We start from the raw sequence: 17,002 nt of genomic DNA on the forward strand, positions 1-17,002 counted from the left end.
TTATAGACAAAGAGTGACAATACTAAACCCCTATAATCACATTTTTTTCGTGAATTGAAATCTTTGTAATGAGATTAAGCGTTTGATAAGATACATGTACGTGCCTAGTTATTTATTTTTGGTGGAGGAAGGAACTGTTAATCATTCTATTAACAAATATGACCATTATATAATTTTTCTCGATCGATCAAAACGAATTAGTACAAAAGGTATTGACATCGGACTCGGACTTCTTTTAAACTGAGGTATTGGGCGTTTTCTCTATATTAGCTAGAGGTATAGGGTCAGTAATGCTCTTCAAATGTGTACTTGTTTGGTTGTTATAACTATTTTGATCCGTATGTAGACGAAAGGCGTGTCTGGCAAATTAAATTATAATACTGGTACCTTTGATAACTTATTTAACCTACAACTAAGACTAAAATCGCATGGTGGGTGATGCATGAATAGCAGATGACGCTTATGTCCTATTGAAAATTTCCAGTACCATTCCGTTTAGAGAAACTATGCTTCTTGGACTTTAATTCATCTAATTCTTGTAAGTAGAATTTGGCAAGTTCATTCAAGTTAATTTCAATTGAACCTGCCGAGTTTTACCATTAAACTTATCTGAGTTAACTTAGAATATCAATCTAAGAATGAGACAGGTCTAATGAATTAACAAAAAAGCGACAAACGAGAACAAATCAGGGCGCAGCTTTATAAAGTATTGACACAACATTCAAGCTGGATATAGCTCTGAATTTGGATTGTGATTCAATAGTTGATACAGCATAGGTTTCTGATACAGAATGAATGTTGTCTTATAAACTTAAATTAGTTTTTTTTTTGCTTTTGAGCAATTCACTATGCTGTTGAATATTAATCCTCTAAAAAAAATTTGAAGAATTATTTTTAATTTATGAAATCTGAAATTAGAAAAATTGCCCCCCCCCCCCCAATTTTTTTCACCACCCCCTTTTCCTCATTTTTAAAATGATCTCACTCCAAATTTTTAATGGAGTTTGCAACAATAACTACTCATTTAAATACATCATAAAATATTAAAATATAAAATGTCATACAGTCATGGTAAAAATCAATTTGGGATTTTTATTGTGTTCATATTTTTTTTTCGGAACCTTCCTCCGATAAATTTTTTTTTTCTTGTGAGAAGGAAAGCAAAATTATTTTTTTTCACCAAACCATAAAATAACATAAAATTTATTTTGATTTTCTAATTGATGTAAAATGCATAGTCATGGCTCCGTCTATATTCTGGCATTGGCTCTTGTCTATGTTGCTGTTTTTTTTTTAGCCCACTCCCTAAATTAATATGATAATTGACATTCAATTGAAAAGAGGTATAAAAAAAGATACAAACCAGGGGCGTAGCTAGAAAGAATCAATGTGCAAGCAACTACTGCCGAGCGGAGCGAGGTGAAAAATTTTTGGGACCCTTTTACGCAGAAAAATGTTGTTTTTTTTTCGGTTTTCGGTTATAGGACAGTTGAAAGAGGAGCTACATGTAGATAGGACTTATTAACAATTTATGAATGTAAAACTATTAATAAAGCTTCTGAATAGAGTAAATCATGGTTAATTGAAAACATAAACTACACATTTTTCTGATACAGAATTTCCTCAAAATTGTCCAAAATCTGCTCTTCGGGTCTAGGCAGAAACGAACTTCTCTATTTACCTTGTCAATATTTACACTGAAACGCCGATGAATATGCAGTAATGCTAGCGATGATAACCAGTAGTTGTGCATTGTTGATCGTACATTTGATTTCAACAGACTAGTACACTGATAGATCTCCACGGTAGCACTTGCGAGATGTTATAAACCATGCAACGTACGTATTCGCCATCGAGCGACCTCCCAATTGAATTCGTCAAAACTACATACCAGGTCAGTTTCGTATGTCTCAGACAATGTTGAGATTTGTTAGTCTGTTATATTTCCTACAACACGAAGAAGCAGATACGGCACAAAGAAGCGATTTTCGGTTAATACCAGACGTGACTACACTCTCCAGTTCCATTATCATATGGTCTATAAACGCAAATTATAACGAGACTTTCCAATACTGTTTTGGCGTGTTTGCAGGGTGATTGGCTCTGGTAGTCTGTCGAACACATCGCCGTTTCATATTTTCAACGATATCGAAGGGTTCTGATAAATCTAATGCCGATTGGTACATCTCATTCCAAACAGATAAACCGTACTCTGTAAAATGTGCTCCGAAATTACATGTCTTAGACTGAGTATAACAAATTCAAATCTTGTACTGAGATACAAGTAATACTGTCCGATTTTGTCATGATCTCCAATAGAACTTCTATTTTGAAACCAAATGCCGTTCTTTAATGACATTTCATCAATTAAAAAAGTGACAACATATGTGTTTTCTTTAAACATTTAATTTATAAATGTTCATTTTGCCATTTTATTTTGCATGCCAAATCGATGTGCACGCAACTGCGTGTTGGCGTATAGGGAGCTACGCGCCTGCAAACGGAAAATACTACCGGTATACAAGTCTGTGTCATACAAAATCAGGGCTACTTTAAAAGACTGCTTATGATACCATATATATTCCTGTTATGAAATGACCATTTCGTGTTTATAATAGTTGCAGTTTTGAGTATGGTCTTAATGTAGTAACATATATGCAGGAGATTTGGTATGTTTTTTAAAATATTTCTGGATCAAACAATTTTACAGGAACATAAAAAAGGTGATAAGGTGTAAACAGAAATCTTAGCTTTATCTGTACAGTAGACTGGACAGATGTTTATAATCTTCTGTTTCACTTTCTTTTCTCAACTGTTGTTAGTTTCACCATTCTCAAATTCAGCAAAGCATATTTTTTTCTATCTACAGTGCAAAATATGATTTTTTTTTCAGTCAGCTAGGCCAACAAAATATTTTTTCAAAAAAATCCCAGGCCCTCCCCCAAATAAGAAAATGGTTGTTGCCTTAAATAAAATACATACATATTTCAGATTGCAAACCCATAGAAAAAAGAGACAGCTGGTAATCATATGAATGTAATCTTAAAGTCATCTTAAAGTAATCATGATAACACCTGTTTTTGCAATGTAATCGATTACATTACGATTACTTGTAATCAGAAATGGCATGATTACTGATAACATCGGATTACACTGCAAAATGTAATGGATTACAGCTGATTATGATTACCCCATGCCTGATTCCCAATAAATAACATATTCACAAATTTAAACGTTTTTAAAACAAAGCAAAAAGACATGACGGGGGGTAAATTCTCTCAACAGAAACAAAGAGATATGCCCATGCTTATACAATTGTATACCAAATTTCAGTGATCTATCAGTAATGGTTCCCCTAAATATGACCTCATCACAAACTAACATGTGAAGTTTCATGTTAGGATTTGTTTGAGGCAAGACAATGAGCTCTTTAGATAATATTCAATACAACAGTTCATAGATTCCTCATCGACGTGTTGCTACATTAATCTATTTTCCCCGATTGTAGGACAAAGAAATGCTTCACCAGTGTTTGGTGTCAGTGCAGCACTGCTCTTGGCATAGATCAATAAATTTGAGTAGGAAAAAGTCATTGATACTTCATAAATTGTATAAATATGCATTATTCAATATATTTTTTTAAAGTTTATTTCTTTGGTATGTCTGTTATCCTGGACCTCATTTTCATGGTCAGCAACTGATTTTATTAATTAGGAGAAATAGGACAAGATAAATAGAACAACTATATTTGTTATATAGAATCATTGTGAGCTATACATGTTCAAGGCAGTTTGTACCACACCTAGTTTTAGGTGGGGTTCGTGTTGCTTATTCTTTAGGTTTCTATGTTGTGTCATATGTACTATTGTTTGTCTGTTTGTCTTTTTCATTTTTAGCCATGGCGTTGTCAGATTATTTTTTATTTATGAGTTTGACTGTGTCCCTGGTATCTTTCGTCCCTCTTGTATATATTAATAAACTTAAAACATTGTTATACTAGTATATAACATGTATAAATTTAATAATAATTATAAAAATAACAAAAAATTGAGAAAATGAGGTATTATTTCTTACATTCATCTACACTTTTTTTACTTCCTCCCATTTTGAAAATACAGAAACTTCTTTTTAAATAATTTGTAGTTTTTCTAAGTAACACTTCATTTCACTTACAAAACTGAAGCATTTCAATACTGAAAATAGTAATTGGTAAATTAAAAGAAGGTATTATTTTCTCTACAAATAAAAAATTAGCATTGAAGATAAATTAAAACATGTTAACATAAAATAGGCCAAAGGGATAACAAAAATTTCACCATGTTTAGTTTAAATAATCAGAATCTTGAAGATAAAGATGAATGAGAAGTGTCTTACATTTAGCACTTATGAGACAATATGTATACATAATATTGAAATTGTTTAAAATATAATAATGCTCCATTTAAAATCCTTTTGTAAGTACAATTCCACCATTCAAACATATGTCACAGAGGCGACACCTGGTAGTAATCAACCTTAGTCAAGGTAGATAACTCAGTTGGACTCCTCCCATTGCTATGGTTTCAGGAATCCTACGTCATGACTCTACACTCTGTCAGATCTGTGACTAACGAACAAATGATGGAAAAGTGTCATAACTTTTGGCTTCTACTCAACAACTTGACAATCTGTAAAAAAAAATTAGCACATCAAAAACTTGCTGAAGTGAAAATTCAGAAACTTTGTTTTTATGTTGAAACTGGGTCGGTATCACAATAAATATTACCCTCATTCTGAAATCTGACACATGTATTTGTATGCAGCTTTACCTGTAATTACACTCATTGTTTTAACATTTTAGTGTCATGTGGAAATTCCAATAATAAATGCATGCAATGACTTCTGAATTTACAGTAATGATCGAGTGTATATATTATATCAAAAAAATATTTATATTTTTAATTAAGAAATTGATGTGTGCATTCTTTATTGTGAATTACTGAAAATGGTGAGATCTTATTAATTGACCACAAAAACTTTTTGTGAAGGAAAATCACTGCTTAAACAATCAATGTTTTTTGTTTTTATTATTCATGAACAGTAAAGGCAGTGCAATCCCAATTCGAAATCGATCTGTGTTTTGTGATAGTAAGCAAATTTTATGAGTTTCTTAACATTTTGTTGAGGTAAACTTAAGTTAGAGAACAGAAACTAATTTCTGGACATATGTACAGACAAACAAGGGTAAAACTTAATGCCCCCTGTGGTAAAGGGTAAAGGTGAAGACATGAAAAAATACTGACACTTAAATACCATAAATTTCAAAATGGAGCTGGAAACAATTAAAAATAGTACAATTTACATTTGCTGTATCACCTACTCTTTAACTGTACTGTGGATTAAGTAATATTGTCGGATACCAATTTCTTCCTGGATTTTTGTAGGAACAGGGGAACCACGAATCTTAATGTATAACAAAGTACAGATTTTGATAATAGAATGTCAACAACCTTTGACGAAACCTAAGATTTAAATATCCATGAATAAACAAGTTTTCCCCAATCCACAAAATTGGTACCCACTAAAATAAATGAATCCACAGTATCTGAAAATGATGTTGATGACTCTTGACTTTGTAGTGCCCAATGTCCCCCTTGGGACGAAGAAGTAAGTCACTCTCGAAACTGTATCTTTAAAAACAAGAGGCTGTCACAACGACAGCAAACCGGATTTATTAACATTTATTTGTGTCCTGGCAATATCACAAGAACCATTACCATTGATTACTGATGAATGGTAAAAGTGAAAATTGTCAATATCAAATTTGACCTCCATTTTGTCATCAGTATCAACATATTAAAATTTGAAAAGCTTAGATTGAATGGTTCATGAGTAAATGCAACAACGTGAATGGAAACGCCATTTTACGATCTTTCAAGAACCATAACTCCTGAACGGTAAAAGTCAAAATCGTCATTATTGAACTTGACCTCTATTTTGTCATCAGTAACTACATATTAAAATTTCAAAAGATTTGGTTGAATGGTTCATGAGAAAATGCACGGACACGAAGGGAAACACCATTTTTCAATCTTTCAAGAACCATAACTCCTGAACGGTAAAAGTCAAAATCTTCATTATTGAACTTGACCTCCATTTTGTCATCAGTAACAGCATATTAAAATTTCAGAAGCTTTGGTAGAACAGTTCATGCATAAATGCACGGACACGACTGGAAACTCCATTTTTCAATCTTTCAAGAACCATAACTCCTAAACGGTAAAAGTCAAATTCATCATTATTGCACTTGACCTCCATTCTGTCATTAGTAACAACATATTAAAATTTGGGAAGCTTTGGTAGAACAGTTCATGCGTAAATGCACGGATACGACTGGAAACCTCCATTTTTCAATCTTTCAAGAACCATAACTCCTGAACGGTAAAAGTTAAAATCGCCATTATTGAACTTGACCTTCGTATAGTTGTCAGTAATAACATATTAAAATTTTAAAAGCTTTGGTTGAACGGTTCATGAGTTAATGCACGGACAACATTTGATTGCCGCCCGGCCGCCCGGCCGCCCGCCGTACATCCCCAAATCAATAACCGACATTTTTGTCACAAAAATCCGGTTAATTAAATGATCTGATATTAATGACTTACATGTTATGACTGCTTCGTGTCTTCATTTGATTGAGGTAATGAACAAGAGGCTCCTTGGGCCTCTGGATATAATATTAATGACTTACATGCTATGACTGCTTAGTTTCTTCATTTGATTGAGGTAATGAACAAGAGGCTCCTTGGGCCTCTGGATATAATATTAATGACTTACATGCTATAACTGCTTAATTGGTTTCTTCATTTGATTGAGGTAATGGACAAGAGGCTCCTTGTGCCTCTTGATATAATATTAATGACTTACATGCTATGACTGCTTAGTTTCTTCATTTGATTGAGGTAATGAACAAGAGGCTCCTTGGGCCTCTGGATATAATATTAATGACTTACATGCTATGACTGCTTAGTTTCTTCATTTGATTGAGGTAATGAACAAGAGGCTCCTTGTGCCTCTTGATATAATATTAATGACTTACATGCTATGACTGCTTAGTTTCTTCATTTGATTGAGGTAATGAACAAGAGGCTCCTTGTGCCTCTTGATATAATATTAATGACTTACATGCTATGACTGCTTAGTTTCTTCATTTGATTGAGGTAATGAACAAGAGGCTCCTTGGGCCTCTGGATATAATATTAATGACTTACATGCTATAACTGCTTAATTAGTTTCTTCATTTGATTGAGGTAATGGACAAGAGGCTCCTTGTGCCTCTTGATATAATATTAATGACTTACATGCTATGACTGCTTAGTTTCTTCATTTGATTGAGGTAATGAACAAGAGGCTCCTTGGGCCTCTGGATATAATATTAATGACTTACATGCTATAACTGCTTAATTAGTTTCTTCATTTGATTGAGGTAATGAACAAGAGGCTCCTTGGGCCTCTTGATATAATATTAATGACTTACATGCTATGACTGATTAGTTTCTTCATTTGATTGAGGTAATGAACAAGAGGCTCCTTGTGCCTCTTGATATAATATTAATGACTTACATGCTATGACTGCTTAGTTTCTTCATTTGATTGAGGTAATGAACAAGAGGCTCCTTGGGCCTCTGGATATAATATTAATGACTTACATGCTATGACTGCTTAATTAGTTTCTTCATTTGATTGAGGTAATGGACAAGAGGCTCCGTGTGCCTCTTGATATAATATTAATGACTTACATGCTATGACTGCTTAGTTTCTTCATTTGATTGAGGTAATGAACAAGAGGCTCCTTGGGCCTCTGGATATAATATTAATGACTTACATGCTATGACTGCTTAGTTTCTTCATTTGATTGAGGTAATGTACAAGAGGCTCCTTGTGCCTCTTGATATAATATTAATGACTTACATGCTATGACTGCTAAGTTTCTTCATTTGATTGAGGTAATGAACAAGAGGCTCCTTGGGCCTCTGGATATAATATTAATGACTTACATGCTATGACTGCTTAGTTTCTTCATTTGATTGAGGTAATGAATAAGAGGCTCCTTGGGCCTCTGGATATAATATTAATGACTTATATGCTATGACTGCTTAATTAGTTTCTTCATTTGATTGAGGTAATGGACAAGAGGCTCCTTGTGCCTCTTGATATAATATTAATGACTTACATGCTATGACTGCTTAGTTTCTTCATTTGATTGAGGTAATGAACAAGAGGCTCCTTGGGCCTCTGGATATGATATTAATGACTTACATGCTATGACTGCTTCGTTTCTTCATTTGATTGAGGTAATGGACAAGAGGCTCCTTGGGCCTCTGGGTATTCCACCGTTTCCTGGATACCTAACACCTTTAATACTTCATTAGGACTGACATGGTCTGATGGCTCTTGTTGTTTAAAATTTAACAAAACTTTTCCTCCTGTAAAACAATATGACATTTGTCAACAAACATAGGGGGACTTGACAAAAGAATGGAAATCTGATGATACCTGCATGTATGTTTTGACATTGAAAACAGTTCTTCCCTGACAGTTAATAATGTCTTTACACTAAATGCATTAGATGTTGGATGTGTACTGATTGATATTTAAGTCTTAGAAAAAATATTTTTTTATTAGTTGTTTTTTCATTGGCATTGAACTTGCTGTCAGTAACTATGAGTACTCTCAGATCTGTACTCTGTAAGCTTTTGTTGTGAGGGATGTAGAAATACCTTGCCATGTCTGTTCTGTGTTTTGTTACATGTTTTCTCCTTCGAATTGATATTATCTTTTATATGTTCTTATGTTGTACTGTTACAACACTGTTTCAGGTAAGGGGGAGGGTTTGGTGCCTATCCAAATTGAAGAGCCTGTATTGTTGGTTCATGTCTGTTATATAGTTTTCTATAGTTTTGATATAATTTGTCCCAAAAGTAGTACACAGCACTGTCAAAATCTTTTTAGGATAGAGCAGATTTCAATTTCTTTAATTTGCTTTATTTTTGTCTAAGCATGCAATACAAAATAACTTTGTTACAGACAAACCATTAATATGATACTGCTCAATTACTGTTTAAAACTTGTGAGGTGGTTTTTTTTAGGATCATGTTAAGAGGGCTCGCGGGTCTAAATCAACTTTTTTTCTAATATAGGATTTTGCTATTTTTTTCTATGATTGAACTTCATCTTATATATATCTAATAGAAATATAAAATAAAAATATGGGGTCACCATTCATTTAAGCTCATAATCTGCCTCCGAAAGAAACATGCCTTTTTGTTAATGTCCTGTTTTTCTGTTGAACGATAGGAGAAATAGTGGTAATATCGAAATAAAAAAGAACCAAATTACAGAAATCTAACAATTATTTAGTTTATGTACAGCTTGTTTGAAAACAATAATAAAAAATATAGGTCACAGATGCGTTAAAAAAGATATTTCAATTTAAAAGTCAAAAAATGACAATTTTGCACCAAAGGGAGATAATTTGGAGCTTTTTCAATGATATCAACAATTTTTAAAGTCATCTGTGGCCAAACCAAATCGATTTATCTGGGTGATTTGAACCATATTATAAAGTAATAACTAATAGTGTAATAAATAAAATGTGTAATGAAAAAACAAATGTTTACTTTCTTGCTGATTTTTTTTATACCAGCGAGCCTCCTTAATTGCATAAAAATATAGTACACAAAGTGTGATGTGCGAATTCTGTAAAGTTTGCACGTCAAAATCCTGAAAAATAATAAGTTACAACTGGTTACAACTGGTGAAGGTTCACAAGTTTACAGTATTATGTCAAAGTAAATACAGACCTGCTCCAATGACCAGAGTTCCACCATTTTGAAAACCATCCCCTTTAAAATCTCCATCAATTTTGTCTTCCTTGGCCTGTAACATTTTAAATATAATTTATCTTTCTTGATTTTTTGTACATATTCAGGTATACATAACATGTTATTCCAATGTAAATATACCCTGCTTTCTACAAGATCAAAATTAAAACATGTAGAAGTACAAAAGTATAATACTTGTACAATTGATAACTGAGAATTTTATTTTTTATTATCTCCCCTTCTGACAGTTTTTTATTATCTCCCTTTCTGACAATTTTCTTCAATATAGAAGATCTTAACCATGGTGTCCTATAATACACGACATATACTAACCTTAGACATTGCACTTCTTGATGCCCTGGAAAAAATGGCAGGAAACACATTAAATATATTCATTCTGAAAAATAAAATTATGTCTGGATACTTGTCTTATTTTCCTAGTTAATGTATTCTAAAATGAATTAGTCTGATATAAATAATCTTCATCAATATGCATTAGTTTTCATTGAGTCTGAAATAAATAATCTTTATACAATTAATCAACATCATACAATTGTAAGTTAAGTTTAATTGTGTATTTATTCAATCTGAAATAAATCTTCATCAATATTCAACGGTACAATATGTTTTGTTTCTGAAATTTATATAGATAAAATAATGTCAATATATCACTTGTGAGTTTTTTTTTAGAAAGAGTAATATTCAAAACATTTATCAATGTACATGTACATAATTTCATTACATGACCAGATGACAAACTCTTAGACTTATTTTCAGTATGTGACGGCCGCCCTGGTGTATGTACATATTTTCTTATCAATGGATAAGAACCTGTGTAGTTTCAGTAAAAAATTCGTAAGGGTTCCGCGGAACCCAATGTCTCGCCTACTTTTGCTGTAAATCGCAGGCTGAACAAGAAAAAAGGAAAAAAATCAATAAAAATATTTTCCTTTTGATTGTAAGAAGCTTCTATCCAAAGTTTGGTAAAAATCCAGGATAGTTTATGAATCTAATAAATGTTATTCAAATTTTAACTGCAGACTGTATGTAATGTTAACTAGAAGAAAAACTAAGTCCATTTAGAAGAAAAATACACAGGTACAAAATTTGCACAAAATTTCCTTCTAGATACTAGCTTTTGATCATAAACAAGCTTCTGTCCAGGTTTGGTACAAATTAAAAATAGTATAAGAAAGCTATTAAAGTTTTAAAAACTTTAACCACAGAGTGAATGTGTTGTTTTCTGGTAGAAAATCTAAGTCCATTTATAAGTAAAATACGGCAAAAATGGAAATTCATTTTTACAAAACTTACTTCTGAATACTATCTTATGATCATAAACAAGCTTCTGTCCAAGTTTGGTAGAAATCCAGTGTAGTTTAACATGTTTAAGAAAGTTATTAAAATTTCAAAAACTTTAACCAGGGAGTGAATATTTGTGGACGCCGTCGACGACGACAGAATGTAGGATCGCTATGTCTCTCTTTTTCGACTAAAGTCGAAGGCTCGACAAAGAGACAGTTTTGTCTGCAACAAAATTTAATCTAATCAATTTTTAACTGTTATAGTCAATATTAATTGGGAAATTACTTTTAATTAAATTTTATTATCATGATTATCCCTCTCAAAAATTGATATTATCATTATTGTTTCTTTGTGCCATTTTATTACAGACTTTCATTTTTTAATTTTCCTTTAGAGTTCAGTATTTTTGTGATTTTACTTTTTATACACGAACTTACCTTCTAAACCCAAGACTTTTGTAGCACTGTTTTTTCATATCTATATACAAATCTGAAAAAATGGCAAACTCTATAACATTTAACAGACACACCAATAAAACAATTGCACCTGCTCCAGCTTGAATCTTTGCTGTCATACTTAGCTCACAATGACCTAGATTCTATGCTTTGATAAGTCAGGTTGACTCAGCTGACTATACCATATTTTGAATTTAGAAATGAGCATTTGAGTGTAATTTCAACAAATTTGCATGTATTTATTATTGTACTACTTGTTGAACAATGAACGAAAATGAAAGATTGTTTCTTGCAATTTAATTTTTAAATTTGAAAAAATTAAATCACATCACACTTAGAAAAACATCCTAAAACTTTCTTAATTTACAGGGTTTCTTTTCAGAGCATCTTTCATGCTTAACTACCTAAGAGAAAATAATCATGAGTTATTATCACTAAGCTTTTGTCTACTTTTTTTTTATTTTGAGGACAAGTACATGTACAAGTTTGTATTGTCAGGTAATATAAGGTTGGAACCTGTTAAAGCATTTGTTTTCACCTATCATAAATCAGGAACCTGTTGTTCAGTGGTTGCCATTTGTTGAAAAGGATCATAAGTGATTATGGTTTCTTGTTTTTATATAGATTAGACTTTAGGTTTTCCTGTTTGAATTGTTTTACTCATGTTACACTAGTCACACACAATGAAGGTCGTACTTTTACCTACTATTGTCTACTTTATACACATTTTGACTTGGATGAAGAGTTGTCTCATTGGCACTCATACCACATCTTCTTATTTCTATTCAATTGAGATTATTTTTTAGAAGGATTTTTTTGGAAAATTCAGACACCCTTCTGTCCATTTCTTACAAGTTCTGACATTACCGTAAAATAAGCCAATTGGTCAGTCTTGCTAGGAATTTAAAATAGCATGTTCGCCATAATGCTATTTTTGGAAGAAGGCTGTTCTTTGAAAATCCCCTAGCCTCTACAATTCATATAACAATGTACTAAAACCTTACCCCCATTGAAATATTCCCCTCTTTGGAAGTCTTCAAGGCCTAATTCCTCTAAGCCGACACCAACTAATCTTACATTGTTGGCATCAAGCTGAGGCTTTATGGCACTCAATTGTTTCGCCCCAAGGCGACAGAAGGGTCATCCAAACCTCCTCATGAACGTAATGACACATGGCTGCTTCTGGTAAAATGTCTCAATGGCAACATTCTGAAATAAATAATAAACTGAATAAATGTGTTATGTAACAAATTAAAAATGGAAACGGGAAAGCATCAAAGAGAGAACAATCTGATGTACAGTACATGCATTTAATAAATATAAGGCTAGTTATATATTGCCGCTATACAAATTTATTACAAGTTTCTGAAGTTTTGTCAAATATTTGGAATCCTCTAATTCAAATTTTATTATGTATCCCTGGCCATGTATAGTACAATTAAAACTTAAACTTGCAGTGAAATTCAAGTTTTTTGCTCCATGTTAAAGACCTCAGTGTGACTTTGAGTTGAAGAACAGCAATACAAGTGTTGTTCCTTTCAATTTTTTTGCTGTGGATATACTGATTTTGTGTCATTGGATACCAACTTTCATTGATTTCCTGGGTATAGGTTTACCATAAAATTAATTGTTTGATGATTTACAATTGTTCTATTGGTTTGTATACATAACAACCAAAATAATTATCTGCATAAACCATGTAAAAATGTTGTTTCTTAAAAACAACTGTTTCCTATATATCATACAGGAACATGTGATTTTCAATCAATGTTTTGTTATATATTCAGTCTAATTGAAATAGTCACAAGAGCTATGTGTTTCTTTATAATAAAGTTTATTTGTTTAGTTTAAACGTATTTATTTATAGTGGATTGGGAAACAAGTTTTGCAACTTATATTAAGTTTATTTGAATGTATAGATTTCAAATTTAATGTGTAGCTGTTCAGGGGCGGATCCAGTCATTTTAAAAACTTAAAAAGAAAAAGGGGAGGGGGGTCCCAACCAAGGATAAAGGGAGAGGGGATTCCAACCACATGTCTCCATTCAAATGCATTGATCATCCAAATCTTCAAACTAATAAATCAGAATAAAATTAACACATTCAAAAATTAGTAAAAGTATGTTTCCCCACATGCAAATCACTATTTAAAAGCACAGTATTAACAGCAGGCAATAATATGCAAATTATATAAGTTTGCAATGATGCAGACTGCAGTTGTTGTTATGAAATTATGTAAACAAACCTCTCCTGTTGTTACACATTTAACCAGATTTTTTGCTATTTTTGAGAGTTCCATACTCAATGGAACTTGAAGCGCTCGTTTGGATAAATTCTGTAGTGTCGAGAAAAGCAAGCGAGCTGACGAGTAAGCTATCTTCCCACCACACCAGAGTATAATCACTGTCACCTGCTTGACTGCTTCCATACAATATCACGTGTAGTAATCACGTGTGGGTGGAGTTTGTTTATATTTTGACGGTGTCGTTACAAAAACGTTCTCATATAATCGTCCACTTACGTAATGGTATCTGTAGTACACATGTACTGGTATATTGTATTCGGCACAAACTTGTTCGTCTTTTATAATGCGGGATTAGTTAAATTTCTGTAAAATGACAATTCAAGGACGTATGAAGGAATTGGAATTTGGGGATTACAACCCCCCCCCCCTTATTTCACAAAGTGTGTGTGCGCAATTTTTTGGAAGGGAGGCCGTTCTAAATAAAAAAATAAAAAGTAATAAAACAAACCAGAGACTTATAAATACATATGTCTCTGAACAAACCAGTTCTTTTTTAAAGAAAGTCATTAAAAAGCATAAAATATATATATATATAAATGCAGTAACCATAACTTCTCTTCAGCGTTTCTCAGACGATTGTTTCAGTACCAAAAAAAAAAAAAAAAAATGCATTTTTTTATATTACACAAGCAAAATCAATTTTCGCCTAGATATAGAAAGCTAATGACAAACATTAGTATTTTATTTATTTTTTATTTTCGTCAACGCACATACAAACATTGATTAAAAATCACGGGTTCCTGTATTTAGGAAACAGTTTATTTTACAGAAACAAAATGTTAATGCAGAAAAAAGCCATGTCTCCTCTCCCAAAAAAAGACGAAGAGCGACCCTTGATTTGTAACTATGATTACCCATTTGACATTTAAGTCACCTGGCGAAAGTTGTAAGGGTTCCACTTGAATTTCAGGGGCGGCCGATCCAGCCATTTTAAAAAGGGGGGGGGGTTCCTAACCCAGGACAAAGGGGGGGTTCCAACTTCAGGTCCCCATTCAAATGCATTGATCGGCCAAAAAAAGGGGGGGTTCCAACCCCCGGAACCCCCCCCCCCCCCCTTCTGGATCCGCGCCTGAATTTCTTTCTAGGCTTTTAATATTTTCTACAACCGCTTGCAGGCATGCCCCTAGCCCACGGTTATAATATATATAGTATATTGAAGAACCCAAACTCAGAGTTGAAATTGACCAAGAAATAATCAATTGATACAAAGTATTAGAATGATAGAAACATATTGTGTTTGGCCCCTTTCTTATAAACGGTCCATTACCAGAACTAAAGGCTCTAAAGAGCCTGTGTCGCTCATCTTGGTCTATGTGAATATCAAACAAAGGACACAGATGGATTCATGACAAAAATGTGTTTTGGTGATGGTGGTGTGTTTGTAGATCTTACTTTACTTAAACATTCTTGCTGCTTACAATTATCTCTATCTATAATGAACTTGGCCCGGTAGTTTCAGTGGAAAATGTTAGTGAAAATTTACAAATTTTGTGAAAATTGTTTAAAATTGACTATGAAGGGCAATTACTCCTTAGGGGGTCAATTGACCATTTTGGTCATGTTGACTTATTTTAAGGTCTTACTTTGCTGTACATTATTGCTGTTTACAGTTTATCTCTCTCTATAATATTCAAGATAATAACCAAAAACGGCAAAATTTCCTTAAAATTACCAATTCAGGGACAGCAACCTAACAACCGATTATCCAATTCATCTGAAAATTCCAAGGCAGTTAGATCTTGACCTGATCAACAATTTGACCTCCTGTCAGATTTGCTCTAAATGCTTTGGTTTTTGAGTTATAAGCCAAAAACTGCATTTTACCCCTATGTTCTATTTTTAGCCATGGCGGCCATCTTGAATAGTTGGCAGGGTCACCGGACACATTTTTTAAACTACATACCCCAATGATGATTGTGGCTAAGTTTGATTTAATTGGCCCAGTAGTTTCAGAGAAGAAGATTTTTGTAAAAGATTACTAAGATTTACGAAAAATGGTTAAAAATGGACTATAAAGGGCAATAACCCCTATAGGGGTGAACTGACCATTTTGGTCATGTTAACTTATTTACTTTGCTGAACATTATTGCTGTTCACAGTTTATCTCTATCTATAATAATATTCAAGATAATAACCAAAAACAGCAAAATTTCCTTAAAATTACCAATTCAGGGGCGGCAACCTAACAACGGATTGTCCGTTTTATCTGAAAATTCCAGGGCAGATAGATTTTGACCTAATCAACAATTTGACCCCCATGTCAGATTTGCTCTAAATGCTTTGGTTTTTGATTTATAAACCAAAAACTGCATTTTACCCCTATGTTCTATTTTTAGCCATGGTGGCCATCTTGGTTGGTTGGACGGACGACAGACGACGGACGCCAAGTGATGAGAAATAAATCAAAACGTTTTTTATATGAAACCTTGTGGTACAGTTTCATATAGCTCCATATATGCACTTATACTCACGTTAATGTCGATAATTATCAAAGGTACCATGCAGGATTATAATTTAGTACGCCTAACGCGTGTTTCGTCTGCTCATCAGTGACGCTAATTTCAAAATAATTATAAAGCCAAATAAGTACAAAGTTAATTTGAAGAGCATCCAATATTCCAAAATGATGTGCCAAATAGTACTCATATAAATATATATATAAAAAAGAAGATTGATTGCCAATGAGACTACTCTCCACAAGAGACCAAAATGACACAAAATTATTAACTATATGTCCCCAAACGGCCTTCAACAATGAGCAAAGATCATACCGCATGGTCAGCTATAAAAGACCCCGAAATGACAATGTAAAACAATTCAAACGACCAAAAACTTTAACCTGAAGAGGGACAGACGGACGAACGAACGAACGGACGCTCAAACTAGAATACATAATGCCAATAATTGGGGCATACAAAAGCAGGAATTTTCATTATTTGCTAATACTCCTAACCTTATATAATATTGGGTACATGTGTAGATTATAGGAAATACCAATTTGAAAGTCTTTGGTCCAATACAAAGTAGTTGTTCAAGTACAGACAAAATCTTATGGAGAAAATTACTTGTTTTTTT

General features: G+C 33.0%; 1 protein-coding gene across 1 annotated transcript; it reads right to left on the bottom strand.

Annotated features, from left to right (window-relative positions):
- Positions 1–4,053: 4,053 nt before the first annotated feature.
- LOC139502359 (prostamide/prostaglandin F synthase-like) lies at positions 4,054–14,079 on the bottom strand. Its single transcript, XM_071291821.1, has 7 exons — positions 13,868–14,079; positions 12,628–12,832; positions 11,606–11,657; positions 10,197–10,260; positions 9,843–9,918; positions 8,299–8,465; positions 4,054–4,667 (listed from the first exon to the last, which is right to left on the bottom strand). Exons 3-6 carry the CDS (start codon positions 11,641–11,643, stop codon positions 8,302–8,304), a joined length of 342 nt encoding a protein of 113 aa, XP_071147922.1. The 5' UTR covers positions 11,644–11,657; positions 12,628–12,832; positions 13,868–14,079; the 3' UTR covers positions 4,054–4,667; positions 8,299–8,301.
- Between the last annotated feature and the right edge of the window lie 2,923 nt (positions 14,080–17,002).

The sequence above is a fragment of the Mytilus edulis genome, chromosome 13 (assembly GCF_963676685.1).
Source record: "Mytilus edulis chromosome 13, xbMytEdul2.2, whole genome shotgun sequence".
Lineage (NCBI taxonomy): Eukaryota > Metazoa > Mollusca > Bivalvia > Mytilida > Mytilidae > Mytilus > Mytilus edulis.